Source organism: Podarcis liolepis, assembly GCF_965112155.1.
Source record: "Podarcis liolepis genome assembly, chromosome: 7".
Taxonomy (NCBI): Eukaryota; Metazoa; Chordata; class Lepidosauria; order Squamata; family Lacertidae; genus Podarcis; species Podarcis liolepis.
This window is the reverse complement of record NC_139561.1, coordinates 76024129-76048846: the sequence shown is the minus strand read 5'-3', so window position 1 is coordinate 76048846 and position 24718 is coordinate 76024129. Positions and strand designations below refer to the sequence as shown.

The 24718-nt window shown below is 44.0% G+C and overlaps 2 protein-coding genes across 2 annotated transcripts; both read right to left on the bottom strand.

Annotated features, from left to right (window-relative positions):
- Positions 1-505: 505 nt before the first annotated feature.
- LOC310710497 (protein NKG7-like) lies at positions 506-7447 on the bottom strand. The gene is made up of 4 exons (XM_083511367.1): positions 7125-7447; positions 5871-6017; positions 3219-3332; positions 506-736 (listed from the first exon to the last, which is right to left on the bottom strand). The coding sequence occupies exons 1-4, from the start codon at positions 7288-7290 to the stop codon at positions 696-698; spliced, it is 468 nt and encodes a 155-aa protein (XP_083367493.1). The 5' UTR covers positions 7291-7447; the 3' UTR covers positions 506-695.
- A 3772-nt stretch (positions 7448-11219) lies between these two features.
- On the bottom strand, positions 11220-22303 carry LOC310712353 (lens fiber membrane intrinsic protein-like). Its single transcript, XM_083515313.1, has 4 exons — positions 22097-22303; positions 14461-14607; positions 12086-12211; positions 11220-11780 (listed from the first exon to the last, which is right to left on the bottom strand). Exons 1-4 carry the CDS (start codon positions 22275-22277, stop codon positions 11734-11736), a joined length of 501 nt encoding a protein of 166 aa, XP_083371439.1. The 5' UTR covers positions 22278-22303; the 3' UTR covers positions 11220-11733.
- Between the last annotated feature and the right edge of the window lie 2415 nt (positions 22304-24718).

Below are 24718 nucleotides of genomic sequence, written 5' to 3'. Positions count from 1 at the left end.
TGGTCAAAAATAACATCTAACAGTATCCAAACATAAACCAAAACCCATTCTTCCATCTTAGGAACTGCCATATGAAATTGGGCGATGAGATCTCCAGAGATAAGTTTAGGGAAGTTTTTACTGTTTAATGCTGTATTGTGTTTTTAATATTTGGCTGGGAGCCGCCCTGAGTGGCTGGGGAAACCCAGCCAGATGGGCGGGGTATAAATAATAAATTATTATTATAAATTATATAACCAGCGCAGTTGGGAGCATTTCAGCGTGCCATCTTGAATTAAAAATGGCAGACGGCAGTTTCCAAACATAGACCAAAAACAGCGCCTCATTCCTGGAAATCACTGTGGCACATCTGGCAACATCTTCTTCGGTTTGGACCATTGTTCTCTACTATCTGGATTGAAAATGGTGCCCAGCGGTATCCTGACAGACAAAAACTGGCTTCTGCTTTTTGGTGACAATATCATTAGAAGCGTTCGAACTCACAGAGGACAAAGGGACAAACCACTTTCCAAAATATATAGCAATAATATTATAGGGAGGGGGGGGCAAATAATGCATCAATTCTGCCACCAAGGGGAAAATACAGCCTCTTCTTCCAGGTCCAGCTCGCCTCAGTGCAGGCTATCTTTGCACCACACCTTATCAATGTAGCTTCAGACGTCATGGGAAATGGCAGAACAGTCACATTGTCTTGCTCAGTCTAACATCGCAGTATCCAATACCAAAGCAGTCCCAGCTGTCAGGAGAGAAAAGGGATTATTTGAGGCAATAGGTGGAGCAGAATGATACACCGCCTGAGACATGTGGATCTGTGACCCCAGCAATCTTTCTCTGGCTCGCAGGTGGGATCATGCTCTGATCCTCCACACTCTACCATTCCGACAGGCCAAAATGCAAACCCAATAGTGCTAGTCCAATCTAGTGCTAGTCCAACTTAAAGATGTTGGCATCTCCAAGTAGAATATCTTTGGATAGGACTATTCTCTTCTGCATAGTTGGTGCATTTTGAGTCTTCTACAAGCTGCTAGTCCTGGATATACCATACTTTTCCATGTACAAGAGAAGGTTTTTTCCTTCAAAAATCATGTTGAAAATTGGGGGTAGTCTTAAACATGGGTAGTGCATTGTGGGATTGGTTGCTGCCACGAGTCGGAGAATGTTACTGGTGGCTGCGTCAAGGGCTGGTATTGATTGGCTGTCATTGTGGCAATTGGTCAGCCTTTTGCTGCTTTTTTCAGCGAGGGGACAGAGGATAAGTGGCTTTTGCAATGCTCACAGCAGCGGATAGCCTTGGTGCATTTCTATGGATGGAGTTGTGCAATTAAAAATAAATCTAATTGAAGCTTTTGTGTGGCCATTCGAGCATGCCAAGTATACGCAAGGCACTGAGGCAAACGGCTGATTAATTAGCCGGCCTCCTGTGCTGAAAACTACTCCCTTCTGGTGGGTAGGGAGCATTTGCAAAGACCTGCACTCAAAATTGGGGCAGACCCGGGGACGCTCTGCCTGATCTCCCTGGGAAACGCACGGGCGGGAGGGCTTTTCTTTTCCCTGTTTTTAATGACAATCCCCTAATTAGCGCATTTCCCCCAGCCCTGTGGAGGAGGAGGGGAGCGGGAGGCACGTTTGGATGCGCAGGTAGAAGTCTCCCACATGCAGTGCTTGCACAGGGTTTGTGAGCAGGTTGCCTTGCAATAGCTATTACAGTCCTGGTGAGTCTGAGGCTGGACAGAGACAGGAGGGGGAAAAGGAGGGCGCAGCAACAGCGGCGCAGCGAGAGGATCAAAGCGTGGGCTGCAAAGACCCCTCTGCGACCACTGAGGGTAAAGCTCAACAACTTTGGGGAATCTCCCCACCACCATTTTTGAAATTTTTAGTCCCCCAAAATAGGGGGAGTCTTATACAAGGGGGCGTCTTATAGATGGAAAAGTTTGGTAACTGGAAGTGTCTAGGGATGGATGAGGCCCTTCTTCACGTGCCTTCTTCACAAGAGGTCCCGAGGGTGGCAACAAGAGAACGGGCCTTTTCTGTGGTGGCTCTTTGATTGCGGAATGCTCTCTCCAGAGAGGCTCGCCTGGCGCCCTCATTACATGTCTTTAGGCGCCAGGCAAAAACATTCCTCTTTACTTAGGCCTATGGCTATTAAATAATCTATGGCCCATGAAAGTGTCAGGGAGAGGCCTGTTAATATGATGGCAGGGCCGGAGGAGGGAAGCAGGGTCTTGAAGGCAGCGGAGCAGGAGGAAGCACACGTTGCTGCCCCTTCTTTGTTCTGGAGGTGCATCTCTCCCCCCCGCTGGTTGTGGGTGGGGGCTGGGCCAAGCCAGGGGGAGCAGCAAGCAGCCTTCGAGGTGTGGGGCTGACTCAGTGCCACCCGCACGATGCCAGCCGAAGGGTGCGCGGCACTGGCAGTGGGGCGAGCGCTGCTCCAGACTGGCCGCTCCGCCACTACTGTACCTCAGGCTCACCAAGTTGCAGCTCCTCCAGCCGTACTCTGTGACCTGCTCCTGCCCACAAGGGTCCCCACTTGCTCATGCCCCTACCTCAGCGTCGGCGCCTCAGCGCAGAAGAAGGGACTCGGCTGCGGACGAGCGCTTCTGGGAAGCACCTCCTTCAAGCCAACAGGAGGGCCAGGGTCCCCTGGGTGCAGCCGTGTGGCCACAGCCCAGCTACCGCCATTGGCGCACACCCCTTCCAGTGATGCCTTCACACAAGATGCCTCTAATTATTTCATAACAGGTAGACAGTTAAGAGCTTCAGTGGCTTCAGGGGCGGGCACCTGGCGCCCCCCAGAATTCGACGCTAGGGTACCCCGCACCCCTTGCACCTCTGGGTAAAAACGGCCCTGACCCTTGTGGTTCCTTCCAGCTCTACGATTCTGTTATGTACTGAGTTGAATATGATAAAATGCAGCAGTCTGATTGGTCCTAGAACAATAGGATCCAGAATGCAGCAGTCTGATTGGTCTGCAGGAGCCACCCAATCTAACTCCAGGTGGAAGTGAATCCTCAACCTGATTGGCCTTCAGGAGAATCCCAGAATTAGCCAACCTCGTGGGACCCATTGTGTAAATAATGTATATAAAGCAGACATTTTGGGGGAACTTCCATTCTTCACTACTATGAGCTGAATAAAGAGCATGAAATCCACACTCGACTCCGAGTATATTTCAGATTCTGTGAATACATTTCAGTATGTCCCATGCCACGCATACTCACCAGTTATAAGGCACAGAGGAATCGAGGCCCAGGCCAAGTAAAGGGACCACCCCGAATTATCACTTGGTCGCATATGGCTGGTGAAGACGCATACCGAAACCAGAACAAATAAGCCTAGGAGCAAATAAAACTTCTTAGAGCCTCATATCCCAGGCTCCCCTTTCCCCCAGTGTCGATCTGATTCCTCTGAGAAACACGCATAGTTGATGTGTAAAGCAGAGCAACTGGTTCAATCCTGAGCTCATCAAAGCTGGAAATGTTTCCTGCCTGAATCCCTGGAGAGCTGCTACCTGTCAGTGTAGACAGTACTCATACCCTCCAACAGTCCTCAGATGAAAATAGGGGCATTTCTCACTCACCCAACTGACCGTCCTCAACCTCCCCAATTTTTGTTTCCCCACCCCCACTACACCACCAGGACACAAACCTGTCAGGCTTCAAGGAAGCGGCTTCCTCCCTCCGTTTGGCCATGGATAAGCAGAACTAAGTGAAAACAGTCTCTTATCAGTTAAAGAGAATTTAATGTTCACAGTGAAAGAACAAAGACTCCATTCTCGGAAGAAAGGTGCTCCCAATTAAAGTTTCCACCCACTTCCCCCCAAGCCACCCCCATCACTTCCTCATCTGGCAACCTGATCTCGCAACCATTTGGTTTTCTGTGTAGCTACCTTATCTGCTCCCCTTGACCTTGGACTGAGCACTTGGACACTTTCCAGCGAAAGGGAGTCTGTTAATTCTCTCTCTCCCTGTTCTCCTCCTCCTAGCTGTTCCCCACTGAGTTCTGCCCAGCTGTTGTCTTCCAAACTAGTTCCCTCTGCAAACCACTGCTCCAAATCTATAATGCTCCACTGCTCCTGGGCATCTGCATCCTGGACACCATTCCTCATCAGAGTAGCTCTCCTCAGCCTGGTCTCTGACACACCCTCTGCTGTCCTGAGAAAACTCCTTAAGCCCAAGTTTACTGTATTCTTTGGCACATACCAGTACATAACTTTTAGAAAGGGGCAAGATTAGATGTGGATGCACGAGGCATTTATAAAAAAATTCTAGGCTCTTTGCGTTCCACTCTTCCCCCTCTATCTTCCTGCCCAGGGCAGCCCTGCCCTCTGCCTGCACCTCAGAGCTGGTGCATTAGCTGGGCCTCAGTGGCAGCAGCCTCTCCACTTTGCCCTCTCTCCAACAGCTGCTAAGAGCTGTCAAAGGGAGGAGTCGGCAATCTCCATGGAGAGGAATGGGGTGCTCCCTTTCAGCCACCACTGCAGCCGCCACTGCTGCTCAGGGCAAGCACCAGCTCTTCCTTCTCCCCAAGCTCTGTGGCAACAGCACTAGGGGAGGAAATAAGGACATTCCAGGATCAAATCAGAAGTCGGGATAGCTTTCATCATTCTGGCACCGTCCCTGGGAAATAGGGACACTTGGAGGGTATGAGTACTGGGCTGATTCAATATAAAGCTTCCTCTTTTGAGCTCAGTAATAGTAACCCCTTATGCTTGTTTGACAGACAGTATAGCATAGTTGACGGACGCAAGTGGCGCTGTGAGTTAAACCACAGAGCCTAGGACTTGTCAATCAGAAGGTCGGCGGTTCGAATCCCCGCAACGGGGTGAGCTCCCGTTGCTCGGTCCCTGCACCTGCCAACCTAGCAGTTTGAAAGCATGTCAAAGTGCAAATAGATAAATAGGTACCACTCCAGTGGGAAGGTACACGGCGTTTCCATGTGCTGCTCTGGTTCACCAGAAGCGGCTTAGTCATGCTGGCCACATGACCTGGAAGCTGTATGCTGGCTCCCTTGGCCAGTAAAGCAAGATGAGCGCCGCAACCCCAGAGTCGGCCACAACTGGACTAATGGTCAGGGGTCCCTTTACCTTTACCTTTATGCTTGCTTGACAGCCAGTATGACATAGTTGTTGGAATGTTAGACTAGGACCCGGGAAACCAGGTTTCAGATTCCCCGCCACCATGAAGCTCACTGGGCGACCTTGATCCAGTCAAAGTCTCTCAGCCTGCAGGGTTCTTGTGAGGGTGAGCCACATTGGAGAAAGAAGTGGGATGTCATAAATAAATTTCTTGTTCTTCTTTTTCCAGTCCCAATCCCGGAGGCTGCCAATCCTGTTGCAACCCTGTGGTAGCCTTATCGTCCATGAATTTGCAGGATTCCCCTTTCAAGCCACCTTAGGGGTTGTAATCCTGTGCATATCTTTAAGGCCATCTAAGATTTATTTTTGCTGGATTTCGGGCGGTATCAGCCCTAATCAGAGGGGACGCCTTGTATTCAATGGACTTAAGTTTGCCATGTGTATTGATTTCAGCTTTCCATTTCAGCTCAAGCCTTCTTGGCATAGGATCTGGGGAGTGGGCAGTTATTTTGTTTTATTTTTCCAAGTCAAGGGTTGGCTTTGAGTTAGTTACCAAACTCGAAGGAACACAGGAAGCTGCCTTATGCTGAGTCCGAACCATTGGCCTATCTCACCCAGTACTGCCTAAAGTGGCAGGCAGCAGCTCTGGGGGATTGAGGCCAGGGGTCTCTTCTGGCCCCACATGGAGATGCTGAGGACCGAAGCTGAGACCTTCTCCATGCAGAACAGATGCTCTAGCCCTGAGCTACAGCTTGGCTGTCTGTGGAAGCAGATGCTTATGACACCCCCACCATACCTGCGATGGTGCTGAATATTGTTGAGATCCTTGGTTTGGAGATGCAGCCAAAGGGGCACTGGAAGAAGATGGAAGTAATGCTAAACAAAGAGAAGCTTCCAGCTAACAACGCCAGCAACATCAAGGTTCGGGTAGCCTGCATGTATGCTAGACGGAGGAAAGAGTGAACAGGGGTTAAATGTATCAATGGGACTAGACGATAGCGCAGCCGACTTCCCATGCAATATTTCCCTCCAGGGACAGAGAGGTCAGTTTTTATCTGCTCCCTCAATGTTATCCCACTAGAGCGCACAAGATAAATTATGATCCCTCCTGATTTCAACTGCCCAGGGGCCTTCACTGGGTTTAATCTGGCACTGTGTGTGTGTCTGTGTAGCATTATCCCTAGTCACTCTGAACTACCAGCAGACTGAAGGACCAAACTGCAGGAAACGTTCAAAATGAAGAGGACTGAGGAAAGAAGCTTTAGGAACTGTCACCACCCAGCTCCCACAGAAGTATCTGAAGGATCATCTTGCTCTGAGGGGAAGGAAAAGAAGCAGCTTTTTGCAAGCAAACAAGTTGTTTTAGCCACTCTATTGTAACATTAATATTTTGTAAAGGGATGCTTCTTGTAATAAACTTATGAAAAGCGCTTTGTAAGGCCCGTCTGAAGAGCAGCACATACATAGCGTAAGTCAGGGCTTTTTTTCAGCCAGAACTCAGTTCCAGCACCTCTCAGGTGGGCACCATTGACATCATAAGAGACCAAGGCAGGCATTCGTGGGGAGCTGTGGCACCTCCTCTTCTAGAAAAATAGCACTGGGGTAATAAATAATAGGACGTGGGTGGCGCTGTGGGTTAAACCACAGAGGCTAGGACTTGCCAATCAGAAGGTCGGCGATTTGAATCCCCGCGATGGGGCGAGCTCCCGTTGCTCCGTCCCTGCTCCTGCCAGTCTAGCAGTCCGAAAGCACGTCAAAGTGCAAGTAGATAAATAGGTACCGCTCCTGCGGGAAGGTAAACGGCATTTCTGTGCACTACTCTGGTTTGCCAGAAGCGGCTTAGTCATGCTGACCACATGACCCGGAAGCTGCACGCTGGCTCCCTCGGCCAATAAAGCGAGATGAGCGCCACAACCCCAGAGTCGGTCATGACTAGATCTAATGGTCAGGGGTCCCTTTACCTTTACCTAATAAATAATAAGAGCAGCTCTAAGCCACTTCAGGGTACCACACCTCCTGTACTCATAGCCCAAGGCAAAGACGAACTTACGTGGAACTTGTAGCCCGAACAACACACACTGTGTTCCATGGCAACCTTTCCACAGCCCCATGTGCTCATTGACGTTCGATAGCCAGTGCTCTGTGGACAGAGCAGCGATGTGAAGCAGAAAGCAGAGGGCAGCAAAAATCTCTGTGATAATCTCCAGGCTGCACATTGATGGAAACGTTGGGTCTGCGACTGCAAAGCAGATTCAGGATGATGAGCCCAGGGAAGGGAGATGTTCATGTTACTTCAGGTGTGCTGCTGACTGAGCATGGGTGTGCGCTGCCCTGCCGAAGTGCCGCTTGCCCAGCCAATGGCCAACTGCCACTGCTCCGTGATGCCTTCTGAATATTGTGCTGTCACAAACAGATGATGTCATCAGGCAGTACGCTCTGTGCTAGGCCCAGGCGCTAGACCTTCCGCTTTCCAGATGTCGTTGAACTACAGCCAGGGGCGCCAACATCGAGGGGGTCCAGCATTGTGTGACATCATACACACAACATCATGCACCAGGTGGAAGGTGCCAGGGGTCTGTTGCTTCGGGTATGCAGTGGGGGGAGACTCAGGCTCCCCCCCTTGCAGAAATCCCCACTGCACCCTGACAGTGGCGGGGCTACAAAGCAAGGAAAGTAAAGATCACCCTACATGCATCCTGCTCCTCTCTGGCGTGCCACCAATTACCTGCCAGTGGCAGGGGATGGGGAGTGCAGAGGGTGCAGGCAAGAGGCTGATTTGTTTGGAGCCCCCTTAATTCTGGGAGGGCCTCACCCCCTGTCCTCAAATATTGAAGGGGCTTCAGCCCTCTATAGTTGGTGCCCCTGACTATAGTATAGCCTCAGTGAGAGATCGTGGGAGTTGTAATTCAGAACTCAGCCTAAATGTATTTATTATTATGGTCTCTTGTTGTTTAAAAAATAAATCCAATATTCATATACAGTCATACCTTGGAAGTCGAATGAAATCTGTTCCAGAAGTCCGTTAGACTTCCAAAACGTTTGAAAACCAAAGCGTGACGTCTGATAGGCTGCAGGAAACTCCTGCAGCCAATCAGAAGATGCAGAAGCCCCATCGGACATTCAGCTTCCAAAAATAGTTGGCAAACCGGAACAGTCACTTCTGGGTTTACGGCATTAACTTTGGGAGCCAAAACGTTTGGGAACTAAGCTGTTTGACAACCAAGATACGACTCTACTCTGGGTTCTCTGGATGGTTTGCAAGGGAAGTACATCAAGTCAGCTCGTATGATTAAAATAAGAATAAGAATAGAATCATGAAATTGCATAGTTGGAAGGGATTCCGAGGGTCATTTAGTCCGAACCCCTGCAATGTAGGATTCTAACTTAAAGCATCCATGACATATGGCCATCCCACCTCTGCTTAAAAACCTCCAAGGAAGGAGAGTCCGCAACCTCCCGGAAGAGACCCTTCCACTGTCAAACAACTCTTACTGTCAGAAAGTTCTTCCTGATGTTCAGTCAGAATCTCCTTTCATGTAACCATTGGTTCAAGTCCTACCCTCCAGAGCTGGAGAAAACAAGCTTGCACCATCTTCCATGTGACAGCCTTTGAGATATTAGAAGATGGCTATCATATATCCTCTCAGTCTCCTCTTTTCCAGGGCGCCACACAACATTTCTCCCATCAGAGAAATGACTGTGATAGCAGGGACCCATTTTCAATTTAGTTATATACTAAGTATTTGTAAAAAGGCAGCCCTTAAATTTTCATGGTATCTGTGCAAGAGAGGAAGATGGGGAGATAAGCAGAACAGCTTGGCCATGCACCCACTGCCATCAAGCTCAGTATTGTCTACTACCAGTAGTCTTCCAGAATTTGTGGCATGGGTCTTTCCCATCCCTACCTGGAGATACCTGGGGCTGAACCTGAGTCCTTCTGCATGCAGAGTCGTTGATCTGCCTCTGAGCTACAGCCCTTACCTGAATACAGTGGTACCTCAGGTTGAGAACTTAATTCATTCTGGAGGTCTGTTCTTAACCTGAAACTGTTCTTAACCTGAAGCACCACTTTAGCTAATGGGGCCTCCCTCTGCCGCCGCTCCGCCGGAGCAGGATTTCTGTTCTCATCCTGAAGCAAAGTTCTTAACCCGAGGTACTATTTCTGGGTCTGTAACCTGAAGTGTCTGTAACCCAAGGTACCACTGTATGTTGAGTAACAAGTGAGAAATAAGCTCCATGCATGTGTGATTCTAGCAGTGCAGAAACCTCTGTCTTTTGCATGGGTCTGTTCTATGAATGTGGTCTGTTGTATGAAAGTAAGAGTGGCACGGCCCACCAAAAAGGTTGCCAAAGAAGAGATTGTGGCCATGGGACTGAAGAAGCCCCACCCCCCACTCCATCTTGGTCTACAGCAGTGTTTCCCAATTCTCTTTGTATCAGGTTGGTTTTTGTTGTAACATCTAATCGATTGTCTAGTCCAGTGTTTACCAAACTTGGGTCTCCAGCTGTTGTTGGATTACAATTCCCACCACCCCTGACCACTGGACCTGCTACTTAGGGATGATGGGAGTTGTAGTCCAACAACAGCTGGAGACCAAAGTTTCGGAAACCCTGGTCTAGAGACGGATCACAATCCTGTCTCTCCACTTATCTATAATTCAGATACTGTAAGCTTCATGGTGCCAACCCTGTGTTAAATGAACAGAAGAATCTGCCAAACACAGGTTTCCCACAACCATTTGAGAGCAACTCATGAAACTCTGGGGATGTGGGTGGCCCTGTGGGGTAAACCACAGAGCCTAAGACTTGCCGATCAGAAGGTCGGCGGTTCGAATCCCCGTGACGGGGTGAGCTCCCGTTGCTCAGTCCCAGCTCCTGCCAACCTAGCAGTTCGAAAGCACGTCAAAGTGCAAGTAGAGAAATAGGTACCGCTCCGGCGGGAAGGTAAACGGCATTTCCGTGCGCTGCTCTGGTTTGCCAGAAGCGGCATAGTCATGCTGGCCACATGACCCGGAAGCTGTACGCTGGCACCCTCGGCCAATAAAGCGAGATGAGCGCCACAACCCCAGAGTCAGTCACGACTGGACCTAATGGTCAGGGTTCCCTTTGCCTATACCTTGAAACTCTGAGAGTATTTGGATGTTGTTTTTATTTCATTTATTTTTAAAACCATTTTGCACACAGCAGTCACTGAGAGAAAAAATAAGCATTTTTAAAAAACTCTATTTATACAAAATTGGTAGCGTCAATATGCATCATGGATATTTGTTTTTCCAAATACTTCCATGTGAGGTAAATTTAGAAAGCTTACTCAAGCTGCCTCCAGACAGTGTACCCTAAATTTGGGGTTGCACATAAATAATGTGGGTTAAAGCCATCTATTCCCCTTGGACAACAAATCCATATTTTTTAAAAAATATAAAGGAATCAGGGTTATAGCCAATGTTAACCTACTAACGTAGGCTCATTAATTCCGATGAATCTACTCTGAATGGAATTCAGTGGGGAAAACCCAGACTTTGTGTGATTGGGGAGGAGTGCTGGGAAATGCATTGACAAGTGAGAAATGAGTGAATTATTACTGGGAACACATATAAACACTTGACAAACAAATCAGGGCGAAGGCAGGATGAATGCTTATTGTAATATGACTCCCCAAGAAAGATCAGGATGGATGCTGAATGAAGACCGGATATGGTCTAACCTCCACATAAGTTTTCTGCAAGTATATTGGGAGGAATAAATAGGCTGTGTGTGGGAACCTTCTGTTAAAGAGAAAGTCACATCCAAGAACGACTGCTTTTCTCCCAAATCTTGCATGAGGGAGAGAAAGAGCCACATGTCAAGGGATGGAGAAGAGAGAGGTTCCATTGCTTCCTATGACTTTGCAGGGTAGTCTGCTGGGAGCAAAATTAGACTTCTTGATTCTAAATCCAAACCCATGCTTCCACCCTTATAACCAGGCTGTCTTTTTGGCTTCAGAATCTGTGTCCTTTTATATATGGAATCTTATTTCTGTATTGTATATTGACACGTTATTGTAAAATTTTAATTTAAAAAACCAAATAAATAAATTTACATGATGATGATGATGATAATGATGATAATAATAATAATAATAATAATAATAATAATAATAATAATAATAATAATAATAATAATAATAATAGTAATAATAATGTTCATCACCATTATTAACTGGTAATAGCAGCATACATTAAACTAATACAATACTTTAATCATCCTTCCCCCACCAATTGGAGATGTTCTGTTCTACAGCATTCAGTAAATAACTCCCAGTTTCTTAACCACCTTGCTGGACTTATAACAATGCCACTTTGTCATTAAAGTTGCCATACATCCGGAATTTCCCAGACATAGCGGGTATTCGGTCCATGTCGGAAGTGTAGATCTTGGCGAATTTTATTGAAGATGAAATCCTTAGAGATTTTGCAATGGAAGCTTAACAACTTTGGGCAAAACTAAAAAAAACCTCAACAACTTTGACAGAAGTTCAACAACTTTTGTGTCCGGATGTTCACTTTTTGAAATATGGCAGCCCTACATTATATTCAATTCCCCCCAGCTCCAACTCGCCCCAGTGCAGGCTGGGTCTGTGTGCCCCGGGTGTCATCTGAAGTGGAAGCACAGCCTTTTCTTCATGCTGCTGTTGACACAGCCCTATCCAAGGCGAAAGCCAGCCCACCTGTCAGAAGAGAAAAGGGGCTGGTTAGGGCAACAGGGGGAGCAGAAAAAACACCACCCAAGATATCTGGACTGCTGACCTCGCTTCCTCATCCGTGAGGAAGGCAAAAATATATTCTCTTCCACAGAACTACAAGGTGCATTTTGAATCTTCTACATGGAACACACACCAGCTTTCCTCTGTGTTCAAATGGACACACTGTAGAGCAGCCCAGACTTAAATAATGCCACTGACAATGCTGCACGAAGGCAAACATTTAAATAAAGATGTGTATTTTCAGCATTTCTGATCTGACACATACTCACCAGTAATAAGGAAGAGAGGAAAGGTGGCCCAGCCCAAACCAAAAGACCATCCATAAGACCATTCAGAACTCCTCTGTGGTGTCAAACACCCTGTGAAGGTGGCCATGGCAATCAGGACGCAACCAGCTAGGAAGAAAATATACAACAGGTTATCAAGTTACTTGTAAATTAAATCCTTGATGCTGAGCTGGAAGCTGCAGTTAGTGCAAAATGGAGAGGATCAACTACTAACTGGGGTAGAATATGACCAACATATATACTACAGCTGAAAGAAATGCACTGGCTGCCAATCAAACCCTGTGTAAGGTTCAAAATTAGTACAAAGTCCTATATAGCTATGGACCAGTGAGCCCTAAAACATCATCTCACCCCCTACATCCCAAGCTGACTACTGTGCTCTGCAAGAGATGGCATCCTGCAGGTCCCAGGCTATGAGGAGGTCCGCTCCACATGATGTCAAAATCGGGTATTTGATGTAGTGGCACCTACACTTTGGCACTCCCTCTCATTATATATCAGACAGGCCCCTCCATTATTGTCTCTCTGGTGCATGCTAAAGATGTTCCGCATTCAACAAACCTGCTACAGTCTTTATCCCAGCTAGTATCTGTCCTGGATTTGAATCGATTGTGCATTATGTGATGCTGTTCTAAACAGTTTTTCATATTTATGGTTGTTATTTTTCACATCGTTTTCATATTATATTGTTTAACTTTTTTATATACGTATCAGTTACATATAATAAAAAAAGTAAGTGTGTCATCACTCTGCAGTTCACTCAAACACAGACAGGTAGCGATGTAAAATATGGTGGTGAATGGGTGGCGCAGGTGAGATGTAGAGGGATAATGTTACGGCTTGGTCTCTCCCACAAACGTGAGACGACTCTTGCTGTTAATTATTTCAGATTTATTGCTAAAATAACAAACTAGGACGGAGCTCCTCTACTCATCGTCCTCCCCAGGAGATGGAGTTGCCCAGACTAAGCTCCTCCCCCTTCCCCAACACGGAAGCCCTCACCTTCTTTTCTGGTATCTTTCACGTGTCTCAGCCACTTTTGTCATCCGACGAGATTTGGGAGAGAATACTTCCTGCATTCCAATATCTGACTCACTATTTGAGCTCTCACTCAGCAGCCTTTCACTCTGGCCCTGTCCTTCTTCTCCCCTATGTTCAGAGCTCAAATTACAGCTGCGCTCCCCCTCCTCTCTGCCTTCCACTTTTAACTGTTCTCTCTCTATGCCTGCCTCTGCTTCTCTTGTCAGCACCGGGGCTTCACTGACAGATAGCCAGTACAAGTAGTAGCCACTGCCCTGCTCTGCTGGCTCCTCTGCCTGCCAACTTAGTGGTTCATGCTCTCAGGATCCAGAGGCTCAGATCTGCCAGCACTGCTACTGGCTACCTCCCAGTGTTGCTCCTCCTGCCAGGCAAATTCTTCATCCTGCTTGGTTGTGGCAGCATGAGGTGAAAGGGGGAAGGTTTTAGAAGCAAGCTATATTCAAGGACCACCTCTCCTGGTATGCCCCACGGAGGACCTTAAGGTCCACAAATAACAATACTTTGCAGGTCCCGAGCCGCAAGGAAGTTAGATTGGTCTCAACTAGGGCCAGGGCCTTTTCAGTACTGGCCCTGACTTGGTGGAACGCTCTGTCACAAGAGACCAGGGCCCTGTGGGATTTGACATCTTTCCGCAGGGCCTGCAAGACAGAGCTGTTCCGCCTGGCTTTTGGTTTGGACTCAGTCTGACCCTTATGTTTCCCTTCCCTTGTGGTTTTGATTTATGGGTTACTACTAAAATGAGGCTGCATTTTAAATTGTATTCTAACCTATATTTTAACCCATATTTTAATTAACTGTTTCTTTTTCTTTTTCTATTACGTTTTATTGTAATTTTATTGGTGTTAGCCACCTTCAGCCCGGTTCTGGCTGGGCATAAATAAACATTTGTTGTTATTATTATTATTAAGAAGGGGAATGTGGTTTTCATTCAATGGAAGCCACTGCTCCCCACAGTGTGGCTTTTGAAGGCACCCCACATGGCTGCTTTCTAACTCCAGCATAGCAGGTGGAAAGCAGCCTCCCCGGAAGGGTTATGAAGGCCCTTTGCATCCCCCCCCCTCATCTTTTGTAACTTTGAAACTGGAGGTGGAGAGGGGGAAGGGCATTTTTCACCCTTATTCATATCCATCAATTTCTGTGGGTCTATTCTGAGTATAACTTAGTTCTGCCAATAGTGTTTTGTGAAATGAATATGTTTCATTTGAGCTCGTCTTGTTGGCACGGAATCTGTTTAAACACAGTCTACAGCTCTGATTTCTGGGGTTTCAGGGGCTTGGGCTTAGTGTGGACATAGATGCTCAGAACCCCCATGATACCTGCAATGAGGCTGGCTATAGCTGAGCTCTTAGTCTTGGAGATGGAGCCAAGTTGGAAGGGAAAGAAAGTGCAACAAAGACCAATGCAAGAGATGGCTCCAGCGATCACCCCGAAGAACAAGAAGGCTCGGGTAGCATGGTACGAATCTTTCAGGAAGGAAGGAAGAGAAAGAAAAAAGGTTAAATGCATCTGTGGGATTTGGCAATAGCCTGCAGATGTCCCATGTAATATTTCTCCCCATGGATGGATCAATCAGTTTTTATCTGACACATATCAGTTTTGTATGCACTCTGTCCTGTTTCAGAATTAATCTGCATACAGCGGTACCTCTGGATACGAACGGGATCCATTCCGGAGCCCCGTTCGCATCCTGAAGTAAACTTAAGACGCGTCTGCACATGCACGGGTCGCATTCTACCCCATATTTCTAGATTCCTTTTTATTTCCTTCCAAATCTTTTCATAATTATCCTTAAAGATACAGTGGTACCTCTGGTTACAAACACCTCGGTTACAAACACTTTGGGTTACAGACTCCGCTAACCTGGAAGTAGTACCTCGGGTTAAGAACTTTACCTCAGGATGAGAACTGAAATTGTGTGGCAGCAGCCCAGCGGTAGCGGGAGGTCCCATTAGCTAAAGTGGTACCTCAGGTTAAGAACGGTTTCAGGTTAAGAACGGACCTCCAGAACGAATTAAGTTTGTAACCAGAGGTACCACTGTATTTATATTCTTGGTTGTGAGCCAAATTCCTAAATATTTAACCTTTTTATGAATTTCTTTTTCTATACTCTGATAAATACTTTGTTATCCTTTTCTGATAGGTTTTTTACTAACAGCTTTGTCTTATTTTTATTTAATTTGAAGCCTGCCACCTGCCCAAATTCCTGCATTTTTTCTAGGACTTTCGGAACAGAATTCTTGGGGTCTTCCACTGTAATTACAAGGTCATAAGCATATGCTTTCAATTTATATGTCTTTTTCGCTACCATAATTCATCTGATATTTTCATCTGCCCTGATAGTTCTCGTCAGGACTTCTAGGACCAAAATGAATAATAACGGTGTTAAAGGATATCCCTGCCTTGTTCCCTTCTGTATCTTACATTCATCTGTTATCACCTGATTTACAATTAATTTTGCTTTTTGATCCGAATATATTGCTTGAATCCCTCTCCCAAAATTTTCTCCAAAGCCCATTTCTTCAAGAATTTTTTTCATGAATTCCCAAGAGACAAGAGTCAAAGGCTTTTTCAGCATCTACAAACATCAATGCTGCTGTTTTTCATTTCTTGCTCCCAGGTATTCTATTTTTTTATATATATAATGATATTTATTGAAAAAAGAAATTTTTAAAATTACAAAGAAAAAAGACAAAATTACAAAGAAAAAAGACAAAAACAGAAAAACAAAAAGAAAAAACAAAACCATCACTTTCAAATTCTCCACTTTCTTTACCTTCTTTCCATGACTTCCTCCTCCTCCCATCTCTTGTATCTTGATTGATAATTGTCACAGCAAATCCTTTCCATAATTCATAATATTCTGTCATTACATTACCTTATTCTATTTTCATCTTATCTTATAAAAAATCTTAAAACTTAAGACATAAATCTTATTTTTACCAGCTTCTTATAACCATTACCTTTTTATCTAATTCTTTAAACATTTTTACAAGAGCCAAGTAATTTCATTTCAACATTTTTCCAACGTTCATAAAACATTTCTGGTAATAAACAAACAAACAAACAAACAAAAAACACAATTCAATCTTCTTCCAGCATCTCCTCTCCCCGGTCCCGGGATTGTCAGTCCCTTTTTTTTTAACCCATTAATCTGGCACATTAACCTGGTGATCTTATATCCGAGGCCTTCAAATCTCTTCCATGTCCCTTCTGTAGCTCTTCTTCATATTTTCCTTTCACTCATGATAACTCCTGCTTGGTAGTGTTTTTGACCCATTTCAACAAATCAGCCCCTTTCTCATAGTCCAGACTAGACTCCATGTGGTATTTTAAAACATGTTTCAGATTCCCTCTAAGATTGGGAGTCCCAGCAGCTCCAAACCTCTGACGGCCCATTGCCAGACTCGGAAAGTCCAAACATCCCTGCATAGGGGGGTCAGTCCAACCCCCCATTTCCAAATCAATCCAAACTTTGTCTTTCCAAATCTGGTTTTTTCCAAGTTCATTTGTCAAATCCAAAGGCTCATTTTCCTGCTGGGCCAAAAGGCCCTCCATCCCTGGCGCCCAAGATTCAGCAAGGTCCTCTTCTTTCAGTTGTTCTGTCATGGCACGCTCCTGTTTTGGTTCCTGAGTGGCCTCCATATAGTTTCCCACTACCTGTTCAAAGGTTCTGGCCGCATTAGTCATAAAATCCATCTTCTGACTTAACTGATCCAATAGGGCATTTATTTTACAGAAAGCACCCAACAGTGCTTCTGAAGGCATTGTCCTACAAGGTCACAAATCCTTTCCCACAGTTGTAATCAGTAACAGCTGCAAGTTCCCAGGATTCAGTTACAATTTCACAGTTCCCCTCTAGGGGAAAAAAATTCTGGTTGTTCTTTTTCTTGAAAACAATAGCAACAAAGTTTCTTTTTAAAGATATTTTGTCCATATTTGTTCTTTTGAAAGACGAAAGGAAACAATGGAGTCACAATGTTTCTCTTCTTTTAACTATCTGTCAAAGACATTTGTTTCTGGTCAATGAGCTTCAAACATCAATTCTGACACCCCGCTCCAGGGTCAGGACAGTGGAAAATTACTTTGCTTTAGCTTCACTTCTGTAGGTTTAAACAGCTCAGGAAATAGTCCCCCTTCTTCTCCTGCTACCGAAGGGGGGTTCAGCGATTTAAAATGATGAAAGTCGATCCTTTAAAAGTGATTTTTAAGGCTCTAGTTTGCGTTGTCTTTGCTTTGTTCTGACTACAAGGAAACGGAAGGGTGACTTCCTGTTTAAACCTTCCCATTTCAGTACCAAATTAGGGTTAATTTTAAAGTCCAAATTCCTTTTTATTTCGCCAGTTTTTATTTCAAGTCCAAATATTTAATGTTCCAGTACTCACAGTTGGTTATTTTAGATGCCAAATTGTCCCAGGAAAAAGGCAACGCTCTCCGGCAACAGCTATGCGGCTTCGCTCCACAGAAAAAGCAATTAACTCACAGCACCACGCCACTTCCCCCTCTTCACTTCGGAGCCCGTTTGTGGGTTCCTTTGTGGGTTTGGGGGGCGCTAAGGGTGCCCGCCAAGTCCCACGGTCACAGGCTTCATCTGCCTGTGATTTCCAGAAGGGTCCCCACTACGCCGCAGCTGAAAAGACCCGTTTCATGCGGAGCTGGTCCCTCCAGATCAAAGGGAGTCAGCCATTGCCGGTGGCGCCACCCTGGAAGTCTCAGATATTCTATTATATCTAGAATATTTCTTATATTATCCTTCATTTGTCTCCCTGGAAGAAAACCTGCCTGATCATGATGTATGTATTCTTTCAAAATTATTTTCATCCTGTTAGCCAATATGTTGGCAAACAGTTTATAATCATTGTTTAATAACGAAATTGGTTTATAACACTGGGAAACAAGAATTTTGCTCTAACCTAATTTCGACGTGCTGATTTCATATCTGAAGATGGTTTTGTTCTGTAAGCTCTATTTTTTTTGCAATTCATGTTTTTCACTTTTCACCATAATCTTTGTTTTTCACAATGTTTTTCAATATTTTATTAAACACATAGCCAAAGTAGTACAATATGAGTATAAATGTAAGTGACTTACATAGCATTGAACATGACATGAATATCTATGTACAGTTGGAGGTATGCAAAAAAAATGTATTCCCTTTGGATACACAGTATACTGGGGAACAATTTTTTTTTCTTCTGCATGAGATTTTTCAACTGTTTTTATATGTTCTTTCAATGCTGATTTCAAATCTGAAATTGATTTTCGTGTACGTGCTATAGTTATCTTTCAGTTTCTGACTTTTGCCGATATGTCATATTTACACTGGGGGTAAGTGGACACTGACACATTGATCTACCCTAAACCACATGGTAATTATTGTTTTGCAAACTTAATTTTATTTTTATTTTTATAGTTTTGTAACATAAATATTTGTATTTTTCAGATTGGACCATGGCTTCTTCAAGTAGACAAAAATGTGTATAGCATGTATTCCTGAATATCCTTAGAAGCTTATCATTTTGAAGGAAATAAAAATAGATATAAAAACTAAGAAATGTAATGAAGTACTTGGGAATAAATATAACAAGAAATTTAGAAAATTTAGAACAAGAGAACCTTAACAAATTAAAGAAGGAAATTAAGGAAAAGCTGGAGGAATATAAGAAAATTACCGTATTTTTTGCACCATAACACTCACTTTTTTCCTCCTAGAAAGTAAGGGGAAATGTCTGTGCGTGTTATGGAGCGAATGCCTACGGATGGCCGGGGGGGGGGGTCTGCTGCAGTCATGAGCAGAGGATCCATGGTTCCCCTTCCTTCCCTCCTCCGTGGCTCGCTTTGAAACAGCAAAGCAGGAGAGGAGCCGCTTACACAGGTGTAAGCGGCTCCTGTCTGGTTGGCTGCTTTGAACCGTGCTCTCTGTCCCTCTCTCCTCCCCACTCAGCTCGCTAAATACCAGCAAAACTTTTCAGCTCTCTAAGCCGGGGAGGAGGGAGAGAAGCAGAGCCTGCTTGTTTTAAAGGAGCAAAGTGGGAGAGAAGAGGATCCTTCTCCCCTTATACCCCTCTTCTGCATTATTAGCAGCATCCTTCTCCACACACCCCACGCATGCTCCTTGTCCCTTGAGTGCTTTTCCTTCCCTCCCCACTTAAAACGTGGTTACAAAGCACGGATTCACATGGATCCTCAGGATTTTTGCATTGGGCTACCCCAAACTCACCGTCAGATCACATGTCTGTGGCCACAGCATGAACCACAAAAATCATACATCCACTGTTTCGTTTAGAATATTTTTTTTCTTGTTTTCCTCCTCTAAAAACTACATGCGTGTTATGGTCAGGTGCGTGTTATAGAGCGAAAAATACGGTAAGCTTTCATGGTTTGGAAGACTAGTGATAATTAAAATGAATTTTTTTCTAGAGTAAATTTTTTATTTAGAATGTTACCAATTAAGATAACGGAGACAGGGATAAAGTGTTGGCAAAGTATGATTAATAAATTTTGCAATGGGGATAAAAAACCTAGAATTAATAAAAGAAGATGGTATAATTAAGATATATCATAGATGGTATAACAGAACAAGGAGAGAGAGAATAGTTAGAGAGTGGTATACGGGAAATGAGGAAGAAGTTAGTGAATATATTTTTTATCAAACCAAATAGACAATGGTGGCAGCATATTGAAAATCCCTTATTAAGAAATATCATTGAGATATGGGCGAAATATAAAGGAAAATTGATACTAGCAAATTCCCCACTAACCCCGGTGATGATGACAGAAGACTTCCCAGTAAATTGAGAAAAGTAAATTGAAAAAGAAGCCAAAGAGAAGAAAATACTTAAAATAAAGGACTGAGTGGAGAAAATGTGAAGCAAAGAAAAAATAAGAGAAGCTCTAAAAGGAAGTAAAATAACTTGGTTTAACTGTATACAACTGGAGCAATGGACAAAGAAATGGTCAAGGGAAAACAAGAACTGCAAAGAATATACAAAATTCGGAAAAAATAAAATAAAAAGGAGAGATAAAGAAAAAATACAGTTATAAAAAGGGAAATCAGTGAAATTTATAAAATATTAATAGAAATGGAGGATCAAGGAGATCAATTAAAAGAGGTGTGGGAAAAGAAAACAACAGGGCAGTTACATAGTGACAGCTGTGGGAATTATGGGAGAAACATATGTTGAAAATGCTGTCTATAAGAATAAAAGAAAATAATTATAAATTAATTAGGAGATGGCATTTGACACCAGTCAGATTAAATCAAATAAACAAGAAATATTCAGTGTTATGTTGGAGGGGATGCCAGGAAACCGGAAATTATGTTCACCTGCGGGGGTGCAAATATGTACAATTTTTTATTTTATTTTTTACAAAAGGTGTTTAAGGTGATAACAGAAATTACTGGGTTAAAGCTGACCAAAAGTCCAGAGGTAGCATTATTATCAATTTACGATGGGGTGGAAGGTTCACAGGCTATAAAGGACTTGCTCACTAATTTATTGACTGCTACACGAATTATGATAGCTAGGAAGTGGAAGGGGCAAGCAGAAAATAAAATGGAAGAATGGTATAAAGAGGTGTGGGATATAGCTATTAACAATAAATTAACATGTGCCATTAGGGACGCGGGTGGCGCTGTGGGTTAAGCCACAAAGCCTAGGACTTGCTGATCAGAAGGTCAGGGGTTCGAATCCCCGCGATGGGGTGAGCTCCCGTTGCTCAGTCCCAGTTGCTGCCAACCTAGCAGTTCGAAGTGCAAGTAGATAAATAGGTACCACTCCAGCGGGAAGGTAAACGGCGTTTCCATGTGCTGCTCTGGTTCGCCAGAAGCGGCTTAGTCATGCTGACCACATGACCTGGAAGCTGTATGCCGGCTTCCTTGGCCAGTAAAGCGAGATGAGCACCGCAACCCCAGAGTCGGCCACGACTGGACCTAATGGTCAGGTTTCCCTTTACCTTTACTAACATGTGCCATTAATGTAAGAGGGGGAATATGCAGGAGAAATGATTTTGGGGAGAAATGGAGGGTGTTTGTGGAGTTTGTACTGTTGAAACAAAGGAGTCGGACCACCACAAGAGGAGCTGAAATTTCGGGAGGTTGGATAATTACAATGGAATGGTCTGGGTGGTGGGATGCACATGTTTATTCTTATTTAAAGAAGAAGGAGAAGAAGCTTATCATAGGTTTGCCAACTTGAAGACTAGTTGTGGTCGGGAAACATCTCTTCAGAGAAACTTGCCCAACGCCACCGATCTTCTCCTGCAACGCACAGCTTCGCAGAACTGAAGAAAAACACACGCAACTCACACTGAGTGACATTGGGGCACAACAAACCTGCCAAGAGCACAGTGCAAATGGAGTGGGCACTCCAAAGCACTCCCAGGATCCTTTGCAACATGCAAGGTTGTATATGGTAGGGGATCCTTGGCAGACAAAAATGGCTTCCAGACAGCATATATTAAAAATTAAATGCAAGGGGGTTTTTTTTGTGGAAAGTGGGGACTCATCTACACTGGTCAATTATAACGTTAAAAATGTGTTCTAAAAATGTGACATGAGAGGGCACCGTATATCAGTGATCCGTCGTCAATGGTAAATAGCATTGGGAGCTATATTTTTATAGTGTTTTTATAGCATTTTTCATATCTGTGTAGATCCAGCCTCAGTGGTATGAACTACCATCACCTTTTAATTTTTTTGCTGCCATTTTGTGCTGGCACTCAGGACACCTTTATCAAGATATGAGTCCCAGAACCTACTATTTTACCCCCCCCCCCAAAAAAAGGACAGGGTAAATGTGTTATCTCTAGTCACACTGGACCTTCAGGGGGTTGAAGAAGGATCAACTGCCCCCCCCCCCACACTGCTGCATGCCTTAGAAAGGAAAATCAGTTCAATCTGCTTTAGAATTCCGTACCTTAAGTAGTCCAAGCACAAGACAGAGAAGATCTCACCTGGTTCTAGATCCATCGAATATGTAAAACAAATATAGCTCGAAGCATAAGGATGACAAAATTTCCAGAGGCCACGGTTCAAATTCCCAATTAGCACCCAGTGGTCTGAGCCCAGGGCAATGAGAGTGAGAAGAAGGCTGATGAAAGCACTAACCACAGCACTGATCTGCAGAATATGCATTGTGAGAACAGGCAGATCTGTGACTGAGGCTAGATGGACCTTTGACTTGACCCAGAAGGGCAACAGTAGAGGAGGAGGAGGAGCAGGAGGAGGAGCAATCAGGCAAGACTGAATCCAGAGAGTGGGCATGGGTCTCTTGTCTGGCCCTCTGTGACTGCCTAGTGACGCCAACTCTGGTTAACAAGTTGGTGACTCATTAACCTATATGATTTCTGCAAATGGGTCTCCTCTGCCTTTTGATGCTGCTTGCCTGCCATAGATCAATAACCAAAGAAATACATTTGTGAATCAAATGCTTCTCATGAGTTGTTGATGCACTTTTATAACTTTGTAAGCAGATGAAAATATGTGAGCAGTGATAGGAGCTTTTGTCAGTTTAATATGCCTCACTCCCATAATCATTCACAAATATTTCAAGAAAAGAATTCTATGCCTGGTCTGGTCTGGGGAGTTGCAGTGTCAAGCACACACACACACACACACACACACACACACACACACACACAGGCTCTCCTTCCCTCTTTCCTTCTTCATTGCACACTCCTATTGCCTCAAACTACAATCGCCTAGCCTAGCCTAGCCATGCCCCACTTTGTTGGCTGATGGAATCAAAACAGAAGGGCTCATGAAACTCTAAGAGTATTTGGATGTTGTTTTTATTTCATTTATTTTTAAAATCATTTTGCACACAGCAGTCACTGAGAGAGAAAATAAGAATTTTTTACAAACTCTATTTATACAAAATTGGTACCGTCAATATGTGTGGTGGCTATTTGTTTTTCCAAATTTAGAAAGCTTACTCAAGGTGCCTCCTGACTGTGTACCCTAAAATTGGGGTCGCACGTAAATAATGTGGGTTAAAGCCATCTATTACCCTGGGAAAACAAATCCATATTTTTTAAAAAATATAAAGGAATCAGGGTTATAGCCAATGCTAATCTACTAACATAGACCCATTAATTTCGATGAATCTAATCGAATTCAGTGGGGTACAACCCAGACTTTGTGTGATTGGGGAGGAGTGCTGGGAAATGCATTGACAAGTGAGAAATGAGTGAATTATTACTGGGAACACATATAAAAACTTGACAAACAAATCAGGGCGAAGGCAGGATGAATGCTTATTGTAATATGACTCCGCAAGAAAGATCAGGATGGATGCTGAATGATCTAACTTCCGCATAAGTTTTTTTTCCAAGAATATTGGGAGGATTAAATAGGCTATGTGTGGGAACCTTCTGTTAAAGAGAAAGTCACATCCAAGAACAACTGCTTTTCTCCCAAAACTTGCATGGGGGAGAGAAAGAGCCACATATCAAGGGATGGAGAAGAGACAGGTTCCATTACTTCCTATGACTTCCTTTGCAGGGTAGTCTGCTGGGAGCAAAATTAGACCTCTTGATTCTAAATCCAAACCCACGCTTCCACCCTTTTAACCAGGCTGTCTTTTAGGCTTCAGAATCTGTGTGCTTATATTCTTCTTGCCAGAAGGTAAGCAAGATAAACAGAAGAATCACAAAAGTCATTTACTCATACAAACTATACGGAAGATAGAGACATATCATTTAATTCATAGACCTTCCTTTCAGCTTGATGAATAGAAGATGCCTAGCTTACTCATTCCTTATCTTTAACCCAGCCACTGAAGGAATAATAATATTGTTCATCATTGTGGCAGATCAAGCTGATGGACTGTGCCAAAATGGCGAAAATGACTGGAAGAATCAGAAATCAGGAAGACCAAAATTGTAATAAGGAATGGGGAAAGGGTATCTTAAAAACCATTGTAAACAGCTAAAAAAAATTAGTGGGAATGGAATAACAGTTGTAGTTTAATGGTGAATTTTGGACACAATGGAGATGTAAAAAGGTTTGGATTATTATAGAATATGCAAAAGGAAAGGACTAACAATAGGACCCACAAATGGGAGGAGGGAAGTCCAGGAAGTCCAGGAGATTCTGTGGAATATTATTTCTATATTGTATGTTGATACGTTATTGTAAAATTTTAATTTGAAAAAAACCAAATAAATAAATTTACAAAATAATAATAATAATGTTCATCATGATTCTTAATGGGTAATAGCAGCATACATTAAGCTAATACAATACTTTAATCATCCTTCCCCCACCAATTTGAGAAGTTCTGTTCTACAGCATTCAGTAAATAACTTCCAGTTTCTTAACCACCTTGCTGGACCTATAAAAATGTCAGTTTTGTCATTAAAGTAGGGTTGCCATACATCCAGAATTTTCCCAGACATAGCAGGTATTTGGGTCATGTCAGAAGTGTAGATTTTGGCGAATTTCATTAAAGAAAGCTCAAAAACCCTTAGAGATTTTGCACAGAAAGCTCAACAACTTTGGGCAAAACTAAAAAAATTATAATGAAGAAAAGCTCAACAAATTTGGCCAAAAATAAAAATCAAAATCAAAACCTC